This window comes from Aythya ferina (genome assembly GCF_964211825.1).
Source record: "Aythya ferina genome assembly, chromosome: 1".
NCBI lineage: Eukaryota > Metazoa > Chordata > Aves > Anseriformes > Anatidae > Aythya > Aythya ferina.
The window spans coordinates 140,382,540-140,401,153 of NC_140296.1; the positions used below are offsets into that span (position 1 = coordinate 140,382,540).

An 18,614-nucleotide genomic window follows, 5' to 3' on the forward strand; every position below is an offset into this window, starting at 1 on the left:
TTTTTATTTCTTTTTATTTTCTCTCTTTGTGTGTGTTTCAATCTTAGTTTCAAATCTATTTAAATACAGTAATTTTGGAGTTGTAAAAAAACAGGTGTCTTTGCTTTTGAATTCACAAAGCAGGTATTTTCAATTATTATTCCTGTGCATCATCAGCAATTTAGTCTACTAAACTAATTTTGGTTTTATTTCTTTCACATTATAGTACAGAATTAAGTTTATATGTATATATATGTATATATATATATGTATATATGCCAAACAGAATTAGAGGGTAAAATATTAAAAAACAAGTAAACAAACAACACCTGTATCTCCCCCCCGAGTCTTACATCAGTACAGTTGTCTGCCTGAGTAAGGATTTAAAGACTTAAAGGATAAAGTTGTAATGCATAATTTTACACCAACTTTAAGTTGTCTGGAGGCTCATAAAATAAAAGATCATATTTTGTAAGATCTGTTTTTTCCCTCTTATATCTAATGATTTTGAAAAATTAGGCAAACAATTTCAGATTAAGCAGAAATTCCAAGCCTGACTCTAAATGAGACTTTAAGTCCAAATGGAAGCCAAACTTTTGTTGAAACTTACAGTTGAATTAAATGTTATTTAATCTAATATTTGTTCCTTGTGCCTACATGTACCAGCTGTTGACTGAAAAACAAGAAATGCCATACTGTTATTGTTAATAGTCTATTGCAGACTCATCTAAAAGTTCCAGCTGAAGGTGCCACTGTGCCAAATTACGTATACAGAGTTATCATGAAAGCTGCAGCTTTTGCAGTGTTTCCAGTCTTTCCATGGATATGGAAAGTCTCTTGATAAACAGGTTCTATGTTATTTCTCCCACAATCATGTGGAGGATGTATCCTGAGCTTGCTGGGCTTTAATCAGATCATTTCTGAGTTTTTCCTATGTGCAATTGTTTGCCAATAAGGTATGAGCTCTCTATAAATTGATTATGCTTTTTAGCTCTGTGTGAAGTGAAGCATGCATCTAGAGTGCTTTTCAAATCCTGTTTTAAAGATCTGACTTACTTTCTTTAAGTGCATGTAATTCTGTGTGTTTGGAATTTGCCAAGAAATATCGAGCAGACTAAATAAGTATAGAACTGAGTAGAAGTTCTTATACTATTTTTTATTTTAATGCACTGCAGGTTTTGATGTTTTCTATTTGAAATAATTACATGGCATAGGAAGTAGTAAAATAATCATTTTCACAAAGCATTCTCCATGAAGCCATGAAAATTAGGGACAGAGAACAACTTCTAAGATATTTTTTTCTTTCCCCTCTGGCAGGTTGTTCCCTACAGCCCATTGTTTATTTCAGCTGTAGCTTTATCGTATTCAAATGTGAGCTTTAAAAGCTGCAAAAGTATTTAAGGATATAATGAATTACACAGGATAAAGGAAGTCTTTACCAAGGCATGTCAGTAATGTTGTTCTCAACATTATGTTGATTATGATAATTTTAGGACTGCTGCATGTACTCATTCATCTCTTTCTTTGTGATAGCTACATGGTTCGTTTGGGATATTTTTGCATAACACTATTTTCATAACAATGCCAAGAGACATTGCTGCTGTTTCAGAGAGAAATGAGGCATTGAAGGGATTACTGACTGACCCAAGGTCAAACAGGAGAGCTTGTGGGCAGAGAAGGGAAATGAAGCTGTTCCTATCAGTGCCTTTGAGAGACCCTGAACACAAGCAGGCTCTGAGTGTCTGGTGCTGTCCAGATTTCTGCCAGTCTGCTGAGTTGTCTTTGGTTTCCAAAGGACTATTTTCAAAGTGGTGTGCTAGCTGTGTCGAACACCCTGGTCCACTCTTTGTCGCAGATAAGTGTGACGTACAAGGGAAGCATGTTTCATTTCAGGATAATGGGCTTCAAAGCGTAACTGACCAAAATAGGCTTCCAGTTTATTATGAAGGATTAAGGATTCTTCTTCATAATAAAATGGATTATTTTTCCATTCAGTCATTTTACAGGCTGACACCCTTCCTCTGAGAGATGGATGCTGATTATCACAATTCTTCTCAGAGCTGCAAAGTTTGTTTTACTCTCACTCTGTTCCCTCTGTGAGTCCACATGATAGATTAGAACCTAATTCTTCTCTCAGCCCCTTTCAGGATCCAGATCCCAGATAGTTAGCTGAAAGCAATGAACTGATCCTATAGATGATACTTGCAGGACCATTTTAATCAATGTCCTAGCAATTTCACTGTCTTTGTGAGTCAGAGTCTGTAACATTGTTCTGGTCAGGGAAAAAAAAAAAAAAAATCTGGAATTATTTCCAGTAAAACCCTTGCTTTTAATACTTCTGTAGATTAGGTAAAGCTTTTTGATGGTTGTTTATATCTTCCACTAATGTTAATTATACGCTATCAGTTTCCCTTGGTGTTGGTCATTTAGTCTGCCTCTATGGTGGAACAGCAGTCATACTTCACCATCCTCTACAGCTAATATAAACAGTTTCCCAAGTGCTTGAACTTCTCCTTACGTACAAGTATTCCCAGAGAACAGACAAAATAATTAATCATGGTATTTCCTATTTTCTGTGCCTTTTGTAATATTTCTTAATGCTTTTCAAAAAGAAATATGAAAACCATAATTAGGATAGAGGTTTGTATCTTGCTGGGTATGTTAATTAATCTCATGACACCTTTTGTGCGGTGAGGCAGCTATTTTCTCGGTGATGTAAATGAAATCCTGAGGCATGGACAGTAAATGTTAAGCCAAATGCAGTCCTCTAGTATTATTTTAATAAACCTTGACTGTCCACAGAAATGATACGGTATATTTATGAGTCATGCTTTTGGTACGTAAACACTGAGATAAAAGTCTCCACTTCATTTGGGACAAGCATCCTTTGGGTTTCTTGGCGATCTACCATCAAAACCTTTCTTTCAAGTCTCTGTTTAGCAGCTCTTTGAAAATATCTCTCTGTGGGAAGTTGTTTTCTCTCAGGCACAGCATTTGTGCTCCAAGTTAGTGTCATAGTGCCATACTCATCTTTTGCCAACTGGTATCTTTCCTGCAGATCATGAATTGCTTGATAATGCAGAGATGTAGTTGCCAGGTGTTCATTTTGTCATGGCCAAAGAGATGTCACAATTTTTGATCACGAGCCAGTATCTTTTTTACTTTGTTTCATATTGAATGCTCTTTAAAGATGCCATCAGACCAAGGCTTTTTTATGGCTTTAGAAGACAGGTTATTTTTGTGTCCAATTCAACATTGATCTAATCCCAAATTATGGGATGGCATTTATTAAACAGAAATGTAATGAATAGTTGTAAAAAAGAGCATGATTGCTAAAAATTAAAAGTCCACAGCGTGCTCCCCAAATATATACGTATATTTGTAAGAAATGGGGACTATGCTTGGCTAATAACAATCTGTGTAAGTAAATTCTTTCTAATTTTTTAATTTGTTCCTTCTAATATATTTCTTTCCTTCTTGCAAGATTCTAGCAAGATGGATTTGTAAATCCTGTAAAACCGTAAATTCCTTACACCCCACAAAGTGTAAAGTAGGTGCCTCATAATAGTATTAGTAGTATTAATAGGCAGCTGTCTGATTCTGTGTAACAGCTGAGACCACCAAAGGCAACTCAAGTAAAAGACCTCACTTGAAATTTCCTTTCCCAGTCCTAGGTACTTCATTAGCAAATAAGGGGGTACAAGCCTATTCTCTCTGGTGACCAGCAATAGGACCCAAGGGAACAGTATGGAGCTGCAAGCAAAAGGGGAGGTTCAGGTTGGCTGTCAAGAAAAGGTTCTGCACCAGAAGGGTGGTCAGCCTACCCTGGGAAGTGGTGATGGCAGCGTTGAAGAAGCATTTGGGTAATGATCTCAGACATAGGGTCTGTTTTTTGCGTGGTTCTGTGTGGACCCAGGAATGGGACTCGATGATTCTTGTGGGTCCTTCCCAATTCAAGATACAATATGACTGTATGATTCTATGTCTGTCAGCAGCAATCTTTACCTTGTTTTGTAAGCTACTCAGTATTTTTAAACTCCAATAAATAGGCTTTTTTTCCCATACCTGTTCTGATTTAATTCTCAATATTCTACAGTTGTGACATCATTTGCATCATCACAAACACACATTCATCTTTTTTTTTTTTTTTTTTTAAATCTATTTCTGAGTTTCTGTCTGTCTGGATAGGTGCTTTGAAAAGATCTCATTGCTGATATGGCTTCACATATGAGTGTTGAAGTAGCCAATACTCCATTCATGGTCCAAAAGAAAAAAATGAGAATAGCTCATTATATGAGTTGCTTAGTGAGTAAGAATTATTAGCACTGATGTTCTTTTGTTTTTAAATTGCTAGTGTGTGTGAAATTTCAGGAAAGATGTGTGAGGCGGTTACTTTTTACCTTACTAACAATACTTTTTGGTATGATTTACTCTATTTTCCTCACAGCAATTGCTGGGAGAGCTTTCAGAGGTAACAAAATTACTATTCTGACTTGAACCTCAAAAATTACTCTTTTAGACTGTGTAGTTACCAAATTCCATAGTGCATGCTTGTTTTCTTTGTAGCAATGGATAGAAGTGATGGGATGAATATGTGGATGTCCTCAGAATATCTGGAATTAAAGAAAGAAATGTTAAAAAAAAAAAAAAGTAATGTTAAATTGATTCAAGTGTATAATTGTTTTTTGTGCAGTGTTCAACAAAAATTGAAGTGTATTTCAATGTTGTTTCATCTTTAAATTTAGAATTTGAGTGATGTTTCCAGATCAGTTTTTATTTTCACTCCAGCATGCAGTAAGTCGTTTTGATGAGGCTTGTGATTGCAGTATGGGATTACATGTTTCAGAAACAACATTAGTATCATCTGTTGAGAGCTATATGTAATGTTTTGCTGTCACTTCTGGATTGTGACTGTGGTGACATGCAGTTGATGCATTGGTTTGTAATGAATCCTCTCTACCATAAAGAGGGGTGCTTTTTCTTTGCATGTTGGTTAAGAAGGCCAAGGACATGCATGGTGGTAGTAGTCTAGAAATATGAATCTGTGAACAAAAGGCAGATTTTATTTATATTGTTAGAAAATTTTAAAATCTGTGAAATTCTTAAATTAACATAATTTTGGATATATCAGAGTAAATCTCTATGTAAATTTCTTAAATATACAACATTCTGCTTGTTCTCTTATATTCTACATTTCACTTTTTTGGCATTTGAGATTTTATTTTAAAAAGTGTTTTATTGTCTTCACATCACAATAGTAGAATACTGAAAAGTCAGCTATATGACTTTTTTTAAAAAACCCTCTCCACAGTGCACTGCACCAGATGAACACAAAATGATCCATACAAATGTTTTTTACATGCTAAGAACAGAAACTGAAAAGGTTTAATGGAGAATGTATTGTAGGACTATATGTTTGCTTCAGTAGCTGACTACTACAATTTAAGTGAAAAATGATCTAAGAGAAGCAAAATACTTTTTTTTTTTTCCTAGGCTTTATAGAAACTGATGGGATAAATTTTTGGTTGGTGTAACCCTGTAGTGGTTAGTGTTTACAATCCCAGTTCATATGCGCTACAAAATGCCTCGCCCATCGGTTAGATGCACCAAGTGGAGGATTCCTGTATAAGGGCAGTTGTTGACATTTTATAAAGGTTTGCTTGTTGACGGGGCAGTGATGTGCTATTCAGTTTCTAACATATGGCTCCTACAAATATTTCTCTACTTGATCTGCCATAAACCCTCAGCCTCCAAGGAAATAGTAAATGTTATTTCAGGATGGAGCAATGAGTCTGGGGAAAGTACTCTTCTATTTTCATACCAAAATAAGCAGACTTCTCATAACTAAGAAATGAAACATCAGTACTGAGCAAGTAAACTTTAATATTAAACTTTCAAGCTGTGTTATTCTAAAACTGCAGAGAGGGAGCAGTGTTAAAACAGTGAGCTTTGAAATTGGAATTGTTGGAAAGAAAAAAGTAACATAAGCTAGTTACAAGTTTCTGGGCTTGCCTGTCATTGGGACTACTTTGAGAATATGCATGTCTCTTCCCGTAACTGGCACCATTCTAAAGGCAAAGGAGAGAAGAAATTATTCCCCCAAATTATTTTGAGGCATCTGCCAGCTAGCTATTAACAGCAAGATAATTTGCATGCTGTTAGAAAAGTTTTGGGATGAATTTATTCCAAGAATTGTGGAGTTTGTTTAATTGCATTGTTGCATTGAGGTGGCTTGTTAGTGCTCATACAAATAGCTGAAATGGCACTCCTGAATAGGTAGGAGGAGCAGGAACCTCTTAAAAATTGTCTGCAGCTTAAGAAACAATGTGTTATTCCAATTTGGTGACGTTCATAAGTTAAATCATTAGTCAGGCTTAGGTGTGGCTGGACATGTCCATTTTTCACTATTTTTAACATAACTTCTATAAAACATATGTTTTTATACTGATAAACTCCAACAATTAAAAAATTTTGGAAGTTGTTCAAAAGTGCCAGATAATAAAGTTCAGAATTTTAAAACAATTTTATTTATAGAAATAATATGTTTGAAAGAAATAAATGCATTTCATATGATGTGATTGTTTTGAGTTCTATGCCTGACAATGATACCAAATCAAGCTTTGGCAAATTTTGAAACTGTTTCTGGCAAGAAGGATGTTTTTGTTCAGTAAATGAACTCAGTTGGTGCAAAGCACCCCAGCTTTTTCTTCAGAAGCCTGAGTTTGTCGAACTTCTTGTCCAAGTTTTATTGTTGAACCAAGTCTCTCTGCATCTTTTCAGAAACAAAGGACAGACTATGCCGCAAAACAACCCAGTCCAGTTCCTGCTACTCCTTCACCACCTCCAACACCTGCTCCTGTGCCCGCAGCTGTCCCCCTCCCTCCAAGCACACCAGCACCTATACCGGTTCCTGTGCCCAAGGCGCCTGCAACCATCAGCCGCCAAAGCAGCACCTCTAGCGACAGCGGTGGTAGTGTCGCACGAGACAGCCAGAGGAACAAACAAGTTCCTGTGGATCGTAAGTTTGTTTAAGAAGCAAGAAAAAAAAATATTTCTACCATCCCTACATCTTTTGCTTAATCCTTGAATTCCTGAAAACCTCGTGTTTCAGATAAATTTTTATGAAATATTTCGCTTTAACCCCCTATTTAAAATACTGATTTTCTAACTACAGTGTTCTCTATACAAATATGATGGTGAGTAGGAGCAAAACGCTTCTGCACTTACGCTAGGCCTAAAACAGCAGTACATCCTCTCGCTTTATGACTACTTAGGATCTTCAGTCAGTGGTTTTCAACACTGTAAATGCCCATGCTGATACTCTAGCTAATGTACATTGCTTGCTTGCAATGCATTATCGTTACTGCATTACAATCCAAATCGCTTTTGAAACCAGTTAGACTGTTTTTACACTTCCATCAGTGGTCATCCATGTTTCTAAGGAATTTGTACCTTTCTGAAACATGTATCCAAGGCCTGCAACAGGACTTACAGGTCTGGCTGATGCATAGAAACCATGCTGTAATGGTGTTGTAGGAGTCTTATCTTTTATAATCAGGACCTCTCAGCTTGGTCAAAGCAACAGCAACTGGTGGGCCACTGAGCAAATTAGTGTGTCCTTGTCTCAGGAGGATGAGAGAATGTAATCCATAGCCCTTTAGCTGGAAAAACATGGTAACCTGCATCCAGCAGTGTGTGGCAGTCATGAAATAATCTGCTTTAGACATCCCTGTAATTTTAAAACATAGCTGCTGCTGAAGCTGCTACTGTGTATCAACTAAAAAGCAGTTTGGTTAAAATAACTTATTTAATCAGCCAATAATTTCTCTCCTAAATGTACTTTAAACACTGAAATTGCCTAGATTAAAAATAACTGAAACTTTCATGCAGGCATTTGCTATATCTACTAACACAGTAGCTGTTAAAATAATGAGCTTTTGCAGTTCAGGAATTGACAGCTTTTCCAGTCCCCTGCCTTATCAGAAAATCCGACTTCCACTTGAGCTAAAAACTGGAACTGAGTGTAATCCTTTCTGAAGAGGGCTTCTTTCCCCATCATCACCAGTGGATGGGAAGCACGCCTCCTTGGATATGCCTGCTCTGGCATTGCCTGGAGGTAGACCAGCTCCCTCCAAAGCTCTAAACTCAGGAAGGCTCTGGGACGTTTTTAGTTTTTTCATGGAACAGACTTTAAAGATTGTAATTATAACTGGAGTTGAGCCTTGCGGGAGGAATGTGCTTTGCTGCAGCTTCCCAAAGAAAGAGTAGGGCCTGCTTCTGCCCTTGTCCTCTGTTGGGTGATTTGACACTTAAAATAAAACAAACAAACAACAACAATAACAACAACAACACCAAAAAACAGAAACCAGAACAGTTTTAAAAGAGGTGTAAAGTGAGAATGAACTTCCCCTGTTCATGGGGAACTGTTCTGGCTGTAGGTATGAGGTGCAAAGGGTTGCTGTAGTGGTTACAAGACATGTTCTGTGGCCCCCTTAGGTTCCAGTGAGGCCAGAGGCCATTCCTGAGATTCGTGCCCTCACCGGGGGCTTTAACTCAAACCCACTCAATGGACTTCAGGTGCCTCAGTGTCCTTGGAAAATATCTGCCTCTGTGACAGTAATGGGCAGCCCTTGCTGTGCAGCTGCTGCCTGAGCACCCACCTCACCCTGCAAAGATCAGGGTACCGAGCACTTGGTACTGAGTGTATTTTGTTTGTTTATGGTAACGTATCAAACAATAGTAAGGATCTGTTACCTACCAGCTAAATATTTATCTTCTGATATAGTCTTGGTGTGGATAAAACCTAGGTCTTTCAAAGTCTGTGTAAATAGAAGGACGATAGCAATTTTGTTTCTGTCTTCCTGTTTGGGGAAAATAACTGGTGCATGCTTCATTAACATTGCCTAAAGGTTTTATTCATATATCCCCTCTCAGACCTTCACGTACCACTGAGCACGTCATTTTAGCTTCCAATTCACACTCTGGAAAAAAAAATACTGATGGGGTCTGAATGCCTCAAATGCTTTGCTAGAGATATTTGTCCACTTCCAGCCTGGGGCTATTTTACGAAAAGAAAAAGAAAATAGTTAAGATGAGGATTTTTCTTCTTCTGATGGTTTTATTAAAAAAAAAAAAAAAAAAAAAAAGCCCTGTTTTTATTGATCCAACTGGCTAGAGAGGTAGATCCTTGGAAAAGTGTTGGGAGAATATAAAAGGAAAAAAGAGAATGAAAAATTTTAATATCTTACAGTTTTTCCGTATGATACTGTGTCTTTTTTCTCTGTTGCTGTCAGTGTAACAGGAGGAAAAGAATGACTTTTGCCACCTGAATGCATCAGAGAAGTTGATGTAGTTACTCTTTGTGTATGAAAATGTGACTGTTGAATAAAGGAAACTAAAAACAAGGAAATCCTGAGAATTTTCAAGTTCACTTACAGTTGCATGTCAAAGTATTTTTGTAATAAGACCAGAGTTACTGCATGGAGAGATTAAGGGTGTTAAATCATTATGTTCTCTGTGCCTGAGAAGATATTTGCACCCTTTCAGGTTCTACCTATTTTTTTGTGAAATCATCCACAGAACATCTTTTATGTATTAAAAGAAGTCAGTATCATCATAATTGATTGTGTGAAACGAATGAAAAGCATTTCAGTTTGTTGTCTGCTAGTGGCCAGCCTTAAAACTGAATGTTTCAGACAAAGGGGTTCTGTGGGAATGCAAATTTGCATAATTTGGTTTTAATTAAAAATAAATTAAAAAAAAAAGTTCTTGCCCCAGTTCCAATGTCTCTGATATGACAGTCAGCTACTTTTTTTTGTTGCTATTTTTATATTGAAGTATGACATTGTGTCAGCCAACCATTGCTGCACTGCTGAGGCTTGAAGTGGATTCAAATTATCTTTTGTGGTCTTTTCTTAAAATCCCTTGAAAAAATTTATTAGTATACTAATGTGTTAGCTGTGAGGTGGTATGTTTCAGTAGCAGTGATTTTTTTTTTTTTTTTTTTTTGCCTACGTTGATTTGAACCAAAAACTTGAGCAATGAAGTAATCAACTTTCCACAGTGAAAAGAATCTTATTTTCTTCCTTTTTTTTTTTTTTTTTTTTTCATTTTCACGATATCATATTTCTGTTGGAAGAAACTCAAACTATGGCAATTGAACAACCTTCTGTACCCATTTTCCTGTACAGCTTGAGGGCTAGACTGATCTGCATACATCTGCAACATCAAGTTTATCTCTTCTTTCTAGGGTCTCACTTGGATATATTTATTTAGCTTGTTTTGTTTTGCAAATGGATTAGGAATATCGAAATCTCCCCAGGGGATCAAGGGAAATAATAACTCAATTAGAGCCAATGAGTAAATCTTTAAAGAAAAAAAAATGTTTAAGATTTAAAGTGGAGTGTAAGAAATCACCTGGCTTTGGTAAAGCACCCTTGAGAATAATTTCTGTGGGGCACTTCTCTCTCTAGGCAGGAAATCCCAGATGGAGGAGGTGCAGGACGAACTTGTTCACCGGCTCACCATAGGCCGCAGCGCTGCCCAGAGGAAGTTCCACGTGCCACGGCCAAACATCCCGGTGGTGAACATCACTTACGATTCCTCGCCTGACGATGTGAAAGCGTGGTTGCAGTCCAAAGGATTCAACCCTGTGTAAGTTTGAGGACAAATGTAAGAAAGCTTCCAAAAAATGATTTTCCTGTCAGTAAGTTGTGTATGGTCTGCCTGCTTTTGAAATCAAGCAGCTGTCTGAAAATCAAGGCGTGTCAGCTGCACTCTTGGAAAATATTATTTGTTTTAGCAAATATATATTTATATACATATGAATGCATATATATATTTGTATATATTTCTACATGGTTATAGATATCTATATGTATTTTGAAAAAAAAAAAAGTGCATATCAGCCTTCACCAAAATGTACTGGCTATGACAGGTACTGAATTGACTTGAAGTGTTCTTTTGCTCGCAGTTTAGACTTGATTCGGTAGCTCTGTTCTAGTGAGGGATGAAGAGAACCACCTTCTTCCCTTTAGCCCATTGTATTTCTGCTTATTTCTTGCTTGCTCCTTCTTGTGACCTCAGGACTGTTAACAGCCTTGGTGTGCTGACGGGTGCACAGCTTTTCTCCCTCAATAAAGACGAACTGAAGACTGTTTGCCCAGAAGGGTCTAGAGTCTACAGCCAAATTACGGTACAAAAGTCTGCTTTGGAGGTATGTATAACGCTTCTTACTAGCCTAACACTGGCTTGCTGATGTCTGAGAAATAGGATTTGAGTAACCTTTTTTTGTATGTAAAGAAGTAAATAGCTCTTCATGCTGTTCCCATCACATTGATACACATTTTTTTACCTGGGTTATTTGGTATAAACGCATTGAAACAGCATTCCTCAAAAAGACCAGGTGGAACCTCTGCCCTCTTCTTAAAGATTCCACAAAGTGTTAGAAAAAGTGTACAGTGGTATTCCAGCAAAAGAGGTTGAGTGTTATAGTCAGGCTCCCTACAGCTGCAAAAAGACAGGTGAGCCAAAAGGGACTTTAGGGAAAACAAGAGGAGAGCATGAAATGCCTTTCTTTCTGCTTCTTGCTCAGCCCAGTACATGGACAAACAGGTTCTCCAGGTACTTTTGGTGGTGATGTGTCAGTTTTGCACTATCTGCATAGAGGAGATTTGATTTATTAGTTGTGTGAAAGTGACAGAGTGAGAGTACGCTGTTGAATCTCATGGTCTTTCAGGTCAAAAGCCGGGGAATCTTTATTGGTGGATCCTAAGAGTAGCAAAATGCATTTGATACTGTGATAGCAGAATTACTGAGCCATAGACAAATACACGGTGCTTCTGTATTCATTGCTCTGCAACAATTTTCTTTAATTGCAGTGGTATTGTTCCTTACACTCCTTAAAATCTTTGATATTTGTGCTAGGGAGAAAGCTTATCAATTGAAAATCAGGAAAATACGAGAATTTTTTATTTTAATCTTGCTGTGGTAAATGGAGAAATGGACTAGATAATATCTAGAGTTGAGACTAGCCCACAAAGAAGCTATAATCTTCACATTCTGTTTAAAAGAAAATCATGAAAAAAAGATTAAAATATCCCTTTATTCCCTCACAAAACTAGGACTAACTTGGTTGATTTGAAGATTTAACTGCCAGGCCTATTTTTAAAAATACATTTAAAATTATGCATATCTTATGATTTACTGATTAGTGTAGAATAGAGAGAATTGCTTTCTAACACTGTTAAACTTGCGTTATTCCTTTTCTTCAAACCCTTTTTTCCTGTGAGAGGAGTGGAGAAATTTTTCACTTTTACTCTTAAGAGTATGTCACTACAGTCCAATGCAATCCATCACTTCCTAGTGAAGATATATGTGTATTCTTAAACTTTTCTGGAATGTCAGCAATCTTCAGTTTCATAAAGAAGGCCTTGTTTACTGAGATGGAAACAAGAAATTGCTTATTAAAATAGCTTTAAAACAATTTTATACCCATATCATCATAAGTAAATATGTTATGGTTTAAAACTTTAAAGTAGGGATTATTTTCATTTTTCTTAAATAGAATGATTCTTACAAACGTGTTTCAGAATGTCATTAAAAGAGAAATGTAATCTATATACTTCAGAGATGCTGACTTGTTGGAGGAGATAAAAGAAATACGAGCTTTAACATGGCACCTGAAAGAGCATTTCCTTTTAAGAACAATGTGCCCTGCCAGAGGACCTGACTGATGTCCTAGTAGGGTGTAAAGCTAACTTCATGATTATGCTAGGCGTGTATGTGGGTTTCAGTTTCCATATCTAAGAAAGCACTCCTCACCTTTCTGGTGGAAGTCAAGTTGAAAACCAGAGATCCACAGGATTGTAGAGGTCTATCCTTTTTTCCTCTGTGCTGTTTCTCTGCTTGCCCCAGATAGGCTTACTTTGCAGGAAACTGAGGAGTTGAAACATGTCTAATAAATGCTCTACACGTGTTAATAAACAGGTCCTGAGAGTTAAGCAAGGTTGTTGGGTTTTGTTAGTGAAAATGTAGCGCAAATCCTTACTTCTGCTTCAACTGTTTGAGGTTTAACTGATGAATTCAGAACTGAAGCAATTCCTGATTGCTTTAGCTTGTGTGCTGCATTGCACAGAACGTGAACACACGTCTTCCTTTTTGTCTATGCAGTATTTCATGACACAGGTTTCACGAAGGCTATCCATGTTTAAGAGAATCTATAGGAATGAGTACCATCAGTCATTGCCAAAATGTCTATGCTACACAGCATACGTGAGCTTGTGTCTTCCAAATAAGGTTGTGTTTTACTGCTCAAACTAGAAATGTTTCTAATTACAGAAGTATTTAAGTGCACGCATACCTGTTGTACCTGTTGTACAATCAAGCATAACTGAATGCTTTTTATAAGTAGTTACTAGGTTATGGGCTTGACCAAAGCAATTGTCCTACAAGTGACAACTTGTCCTAGAAGTGACAACTTTACATGAAGTTTTGTAGCTCTGACATCCTTTCTACTGTAATCACTTGTGCTACTGTAATCATATTTCTGTAAATGACCTGGGTGCTAAGTATAAATAACAGTAACAGCTGGAGTCAGAACAAACCCATGCATTGTCTAGTGTTACAGAACTCCCTGCCTTGTCTTTGCTTGTTATTTCTACCTAGGATCTTCCACAAATGCTTCTCGATTCATACCATCTCAATTCATACAATCCCTGCCTCTCGGATTTGGGTCTGCATTCCCCAATACTGATAAACAGATCTTCACCTTTATGCAGCTGCATTTTTTTTTTATTTGTTATTCATATTATTTTTTATATTCTTCTGCCTCAGGCAGAAGAATTTAATATTTTAAAATTGGAGTTCCAGTTCTAATCATTACTGGAATTTAGTAATTTTACCTTTTTGAGGAAAAAAAATGAATAGGTACCATTACTACTTCTTTTTTTTTTTTTTTTTTTTTTTTTTAAACTTTATTTTCATGGTAACTCCATTCAATCCTGAATCAAAACAGAGTATAAAACATCAAACGAAGCTTTGTGTTGTACCTGTATAAACATGACCAAGGAACAGACTGTGAATATGGGGAAGGTATTTGGCGTTTAATAGCTTTCTAGGCCTGGCCAAGCAAAAGCAAAAAGAAAACTCTATGCAAGAACAGCATGTCAGATGGCAGAGAGCTGGCCATAGCCAGGGACAAACACTTCTTTCCTGTCAGAAGATATGGTGGTGGTAGCAGCAGCATCTCAGGAAGATGAAAGATAGGATGCACCACACGTTGTACTGATCAGATTACCCCTCTGAGGAACTGAGGTTGCTCCAGAGAGTTTCAGTTCACTTTTTATGCAACATATAAGGCATTTTAGCAAGTTGGCTAGTCAGCTGTAGGGATTTACTTTTTCATTGTAAAGTTATTATGATTTTTTTTGTGTGCATTTCCTCAACCTTTGTTAAGCATTTCAAGTTCTGGTGTTGAAAAACATTAATCAGAAGATAAGCATAGAGATAGAATATCCTGAACACCACCTTTGTCATCTCTAGACATGACAAAAAGTTCAGGTCTACATTACTGTTATTTTCCTATTCCATCAGTGGAAAGCATGGCCACACTTCAAAATAGTTTATCTAGTATGTGTATCAAATTGCCTGGAAATAGAGCTTATTCTCTTGGGCACCTAGGTAAAAGGAAAAACACAGAGGTAGAAGTGGGATTGAATGATGGGGCTTACTGATACCTCATGATCTGGTTAGGGACTAAGTTGGGTAGATCAGAAGCCAAGGTCTAGCAGTCTGTTCCAAAAACTGTATTCTCCAAAGCAGCCCTAGGCTACTTAGCTATGTTATACCTTGTCTCAGCAGGATGTGCCTGTTGTGTTGGGCCACATGACATACTGCAATTTGTTTAGTTGAGCAGCATTTCAAGCCCATCAGTCATGCTGTTACTGATGGTATCAGGAAGGTAAACTGTTTCAGCCTTGGCTGCTCAGTCCTTCGCAGAAAATATATTTCTTTATGACCTTTGATAAAGCACGTTGCCAGGTATTTGCTAACATTTTTTATGCATGATTTCAGTAATGGGTGACTACTGCTCTGTATCTGAAACCAAATGGGCAAGAACAAGATGAATTAAGACAAATACAGTGCCCTCTCACCTTCAAGGAGTCAGTTATACGCCCTTTGCTTTGTCCTTCCACCCAGGGAGAAGGGGAGAGAGCAATAGTAATTTAGCTAGGACAAGCCCCTCTCCCTGTAGATGCTCAACCTGTCTGCCAGGTAATAGTATCAGATAATGCATTGTAATGGATCTAACAGGATAAATCTAAATTAAACTTAATGTCATGAGATAAATTTTAAGAAATGAAGGATTTTGAAGAAGCTGAAGAATCAATGGAAGGATTTTTTCCCCATAACTGTCTTGAAACTTGTTTTACATATTTCAAAAACAGTTTCTGCTTCCTTATTGAGAGGATATTTTGGAACCTAGCTTTGAAGCTTGGAAGGTCATGTTACAGGCAAATAACACTAGCTGTTATGGATCTTGCTTTATAATCTTCTTGCCTTATTCAAAGTCATGCGTGCTTTGGAAAGTTCTGCTCTAGTGGATGTGTCCTAGCCTTGTTAATAACTTCATTTACATTGACAAAGAAATCTGTTTGCCAGTAGCTCAGAAGAACCTTTTTCTTTTTTATTTCACTCTAAATGTGAATTAAAGCCACAGTATTGTTCTCAGGTAATACTGTTGCTAATGCACTAATATGATTCAGTTCTTATTGCTCTGTTCTGAGTTTGAAGACTGTGCATCTCTTCACAGCAAATCCATGATGGAGCATTGTGTAATTTGGGTTACTTAGATTAAGTATTTGAATCCTTACTTAGGCCGTGGCTGTGCAAACCCATGTGCATGCATGAATTTTTTGTTGACATAAATCTAAAACCCCATGAGTTTATGTGCTTTAATTTCTAAATATGATTGTCCTGATTTTTAAGTACTCAAGGGTGGAATCCTAGCAAACCTGTTGGACTTTAACTTTGTATTTACTGATGCTATATTTCACCACTTAAATATCCGACATATGGGGGCTAGCATGAGAAGTAAAAATGCTCAGCAGTGTTAAAAGTCAAGCTGGCACTTTTAACAGTCTGCAGGCTCTTTTGTGGTCCACATTAAAGAATAGTGTAAATCCTTTCATATTCCCAATGTTATTTAACCAGATTCATAGTGCGTTTTTGTTTTAGAGCTGCAAGGTGTGTTTAACTTGTTCAAACATTAATAAAATCCTGTAAGTAGAACCTCATCCTGTGTAAAAACTCAAATTAACTGTTTTTTCATTTGTTTACAGGCTAACAGTGGTAGTTCAGAACTGCAAGAAATTATGAGAAGAAGACAAGAAAAAATCAGTGCAGCTGCCTCAGATTCAGGTGTGGAGTCCTTTGATGAAGGAAGCAGTCACTAAAAGTCTTTCCTCTTTTCTTTAATTCCATTGTCCATAGCATTATACCATCCAGCTTTGCTTTAGGAAGCAGTGAAGGGGAATGTCTTAATACAGTGTAATCCTAACTAGCCACCATAGAGAAAACTTACAGTAGTCTCCCCAGAAGAACCTGCTGCTGGCTTCCCATCATTAAAAATTAACAGCTGAGAAATCCAACGGAAGTTCCTGACAGGTGAAACTATTAGGATTTGAGTCACTTACACCCAAAGATGGGCCTTGGCTTTAACCATTCCTTGACAGATACACTGGAATGTGGCTTTGTTTTTGATCCATCCTAGGAAAGCTGAGATAGCAATAAAAAGCATATCAACCCTTCAGTAATAATACAATTCTGAATTCCATCGCCAGCTTTGCAACTCTGTCTTTTTGGCTCAGTCTTTCTTGTCATGCATTCAGCTGCAGGATGTTTAGTTAAGTCGTTGTTGCCAGCAATCGAAGAGGAAACATTTAGGGAATGAACAGCAGCCCAGCATAGACTGAATCTTTCTTGCATCACTCCCAAGATGTTTTATTACTAATGAGGGTGTTTATAGCAAAATAATACTCTGTACTTTGATTTTATCTATACTTCACTCATAATGAACCATAATATTGCACAAGAAGGAATGAACAGAAAATAGTAATACAATTCAGCTCAAAGAGGGGGACAGATCTGCTGTTGGTAGCCATGAAACAATTTGAATTACTTTTTTTTTTTTTTAATATACTTGCATTTTTTGTTTGTAACTTAACCTGTTAAAAGAACAGTGTTTAATCTAGACTTTGTGTGTTGATCCCAGATGTCAGTTTTCCATATGTAAAAAGCTATTGTTCCATTATAAATTTAATGTTTTGGAAAATTGGATTCCTGGAGGCAAAAGTGGGAGAAAAGAAAACATCCTTTTCAGCAAATATTATTTTTGAAGATGCAATGATTTTTTTTTCACAAAAATATTCTGTTACTTCACATGGTTTTGTGATTTTATATATAATATATGTATTATATATAATATATAATATCACTTAATTTAGACAAATTTGATTATCTGGTTTGATTAAGTTACATAGTGCCTTTTTCACATGAATCAGCTTAGTCTGCAATAAACAGTATTTCTTGTTTGTCAAATAGTTGTATCTTTATGGCTACAAAGATGGTATTGAAATAAGAAAGCGTTCTTGATTTTTGCCATTAGTTTGCTCGTTTTCATAGAAGGAAAAAAAGAATCCTATTCATTTTTTCATAAAAGAAATTAAAATCTTAATAAAGGTGTTTAGTGCCATTTATTGTAAATGTCCTTACAAATATTGTTGTGTGTTGGTTATGTGTCTGTCTATAGTATTACATTCTACATATATTCTTTACACCTGTTGAAAGTACATCGATGCTACGCCTCTCATTGAAATGTGGTCTTTACCCAGAAATGAGTCAGGAAGTGAAGATTGCCTAACTGAAGATTCCAAACCCCATAGCAATTGCCAAGAATTTGACTTTTTTACCCAGTTAAAGAAATGGCAATTCCCAATTGCATTCTTCCTGCAGGAGACATTTGAACTGGACAACATGCATAACTACAACCATTCAACCTATACACATAGCTTTAGGGGAGAAAATTGTCTGTCTCGATGCCTGTCCTATTATTAAAGCTTAAGGCCAGTCCTCGAAAGATAGGAACTGTTCTCTCAGCCAAGTTTAAAATTGTCTTTTCTGCACCTTATGTATATACCTAGTGTCCATATATACCAGTGTCCATACCTAGCTTGAAGCATGTTCGCTGTATAGTACAGCCCTCTGACTAACCATATAAAGGAAAATCTGAAACTATTCTTACAAAAGTTCTTCCATTACTTGCAAGTACAGGAGTAAGAAACTTTTAAAAAGATCTTTGAAAGTTGCACTTAAAAATTAGGGTCACTCTGTTTTCACATGCAAAGTGCATCTGATACTATAAAAGCCATAGTGGTGGTTATTCGTACCTCTCAGTCCTTGTTAGTTACCAAAATATAAAGCCAATATTCATATTGTCTGCAAGTTTATTCTTGCATTCAACATATGGTTGCTTTTGCCCAAAGGGGGCACCAGATCTGAGACTCTAGACATTCTGGAGTTTGGTACACAGAGGTCTTGGAAGAAGCACCCATATTATCATCTCTGAGAGGAAAGAG

General features: G+C 36.8%; 1 protein-coding gene across 8 annotated transcripts in view; it reads left to right on the plus strand.

Annotated features, from left to right (window-relative positions):
* The window catches only part of EPS8 (EGFR pathway substrate 8, signaling adaptor), a 132,760-nt gene extending 115,043 nt beyond the window's left edge, over positions 1-17,717 (plus strand). For 7 of the 8 annotated variants that reach the window (XM_084525293.1, XM_084525290.1, XM_084525289.1 and 4 more), the window contains 4 exons: positions 6,760-6,997; positions 10,452-10,632; positions 11,065-11,194; positions 16,320-17,717. In XM_084525293.1, coding sequence (XP_084381419.1) covers positions 6,760-6,997; positions 10,452-10,632; positions 11,065-11,194; positions 16,320-16,433 — 663 coding nt within the window. In that variant the 3' untranslated portion in view covers positions 16,434-17,717. The remainder of the gene's footprint in view (positions 1-6,759; positions 6,998-10,451; positions 10,633-11,064; positions 11,195-16,319) is intronic. The other variant, XR_014694754.1, reaches the window with a different exon arrangement.
* The last annotated feature ends 897 nt before the right edge of the window (positions 17,718-18,614 follow it).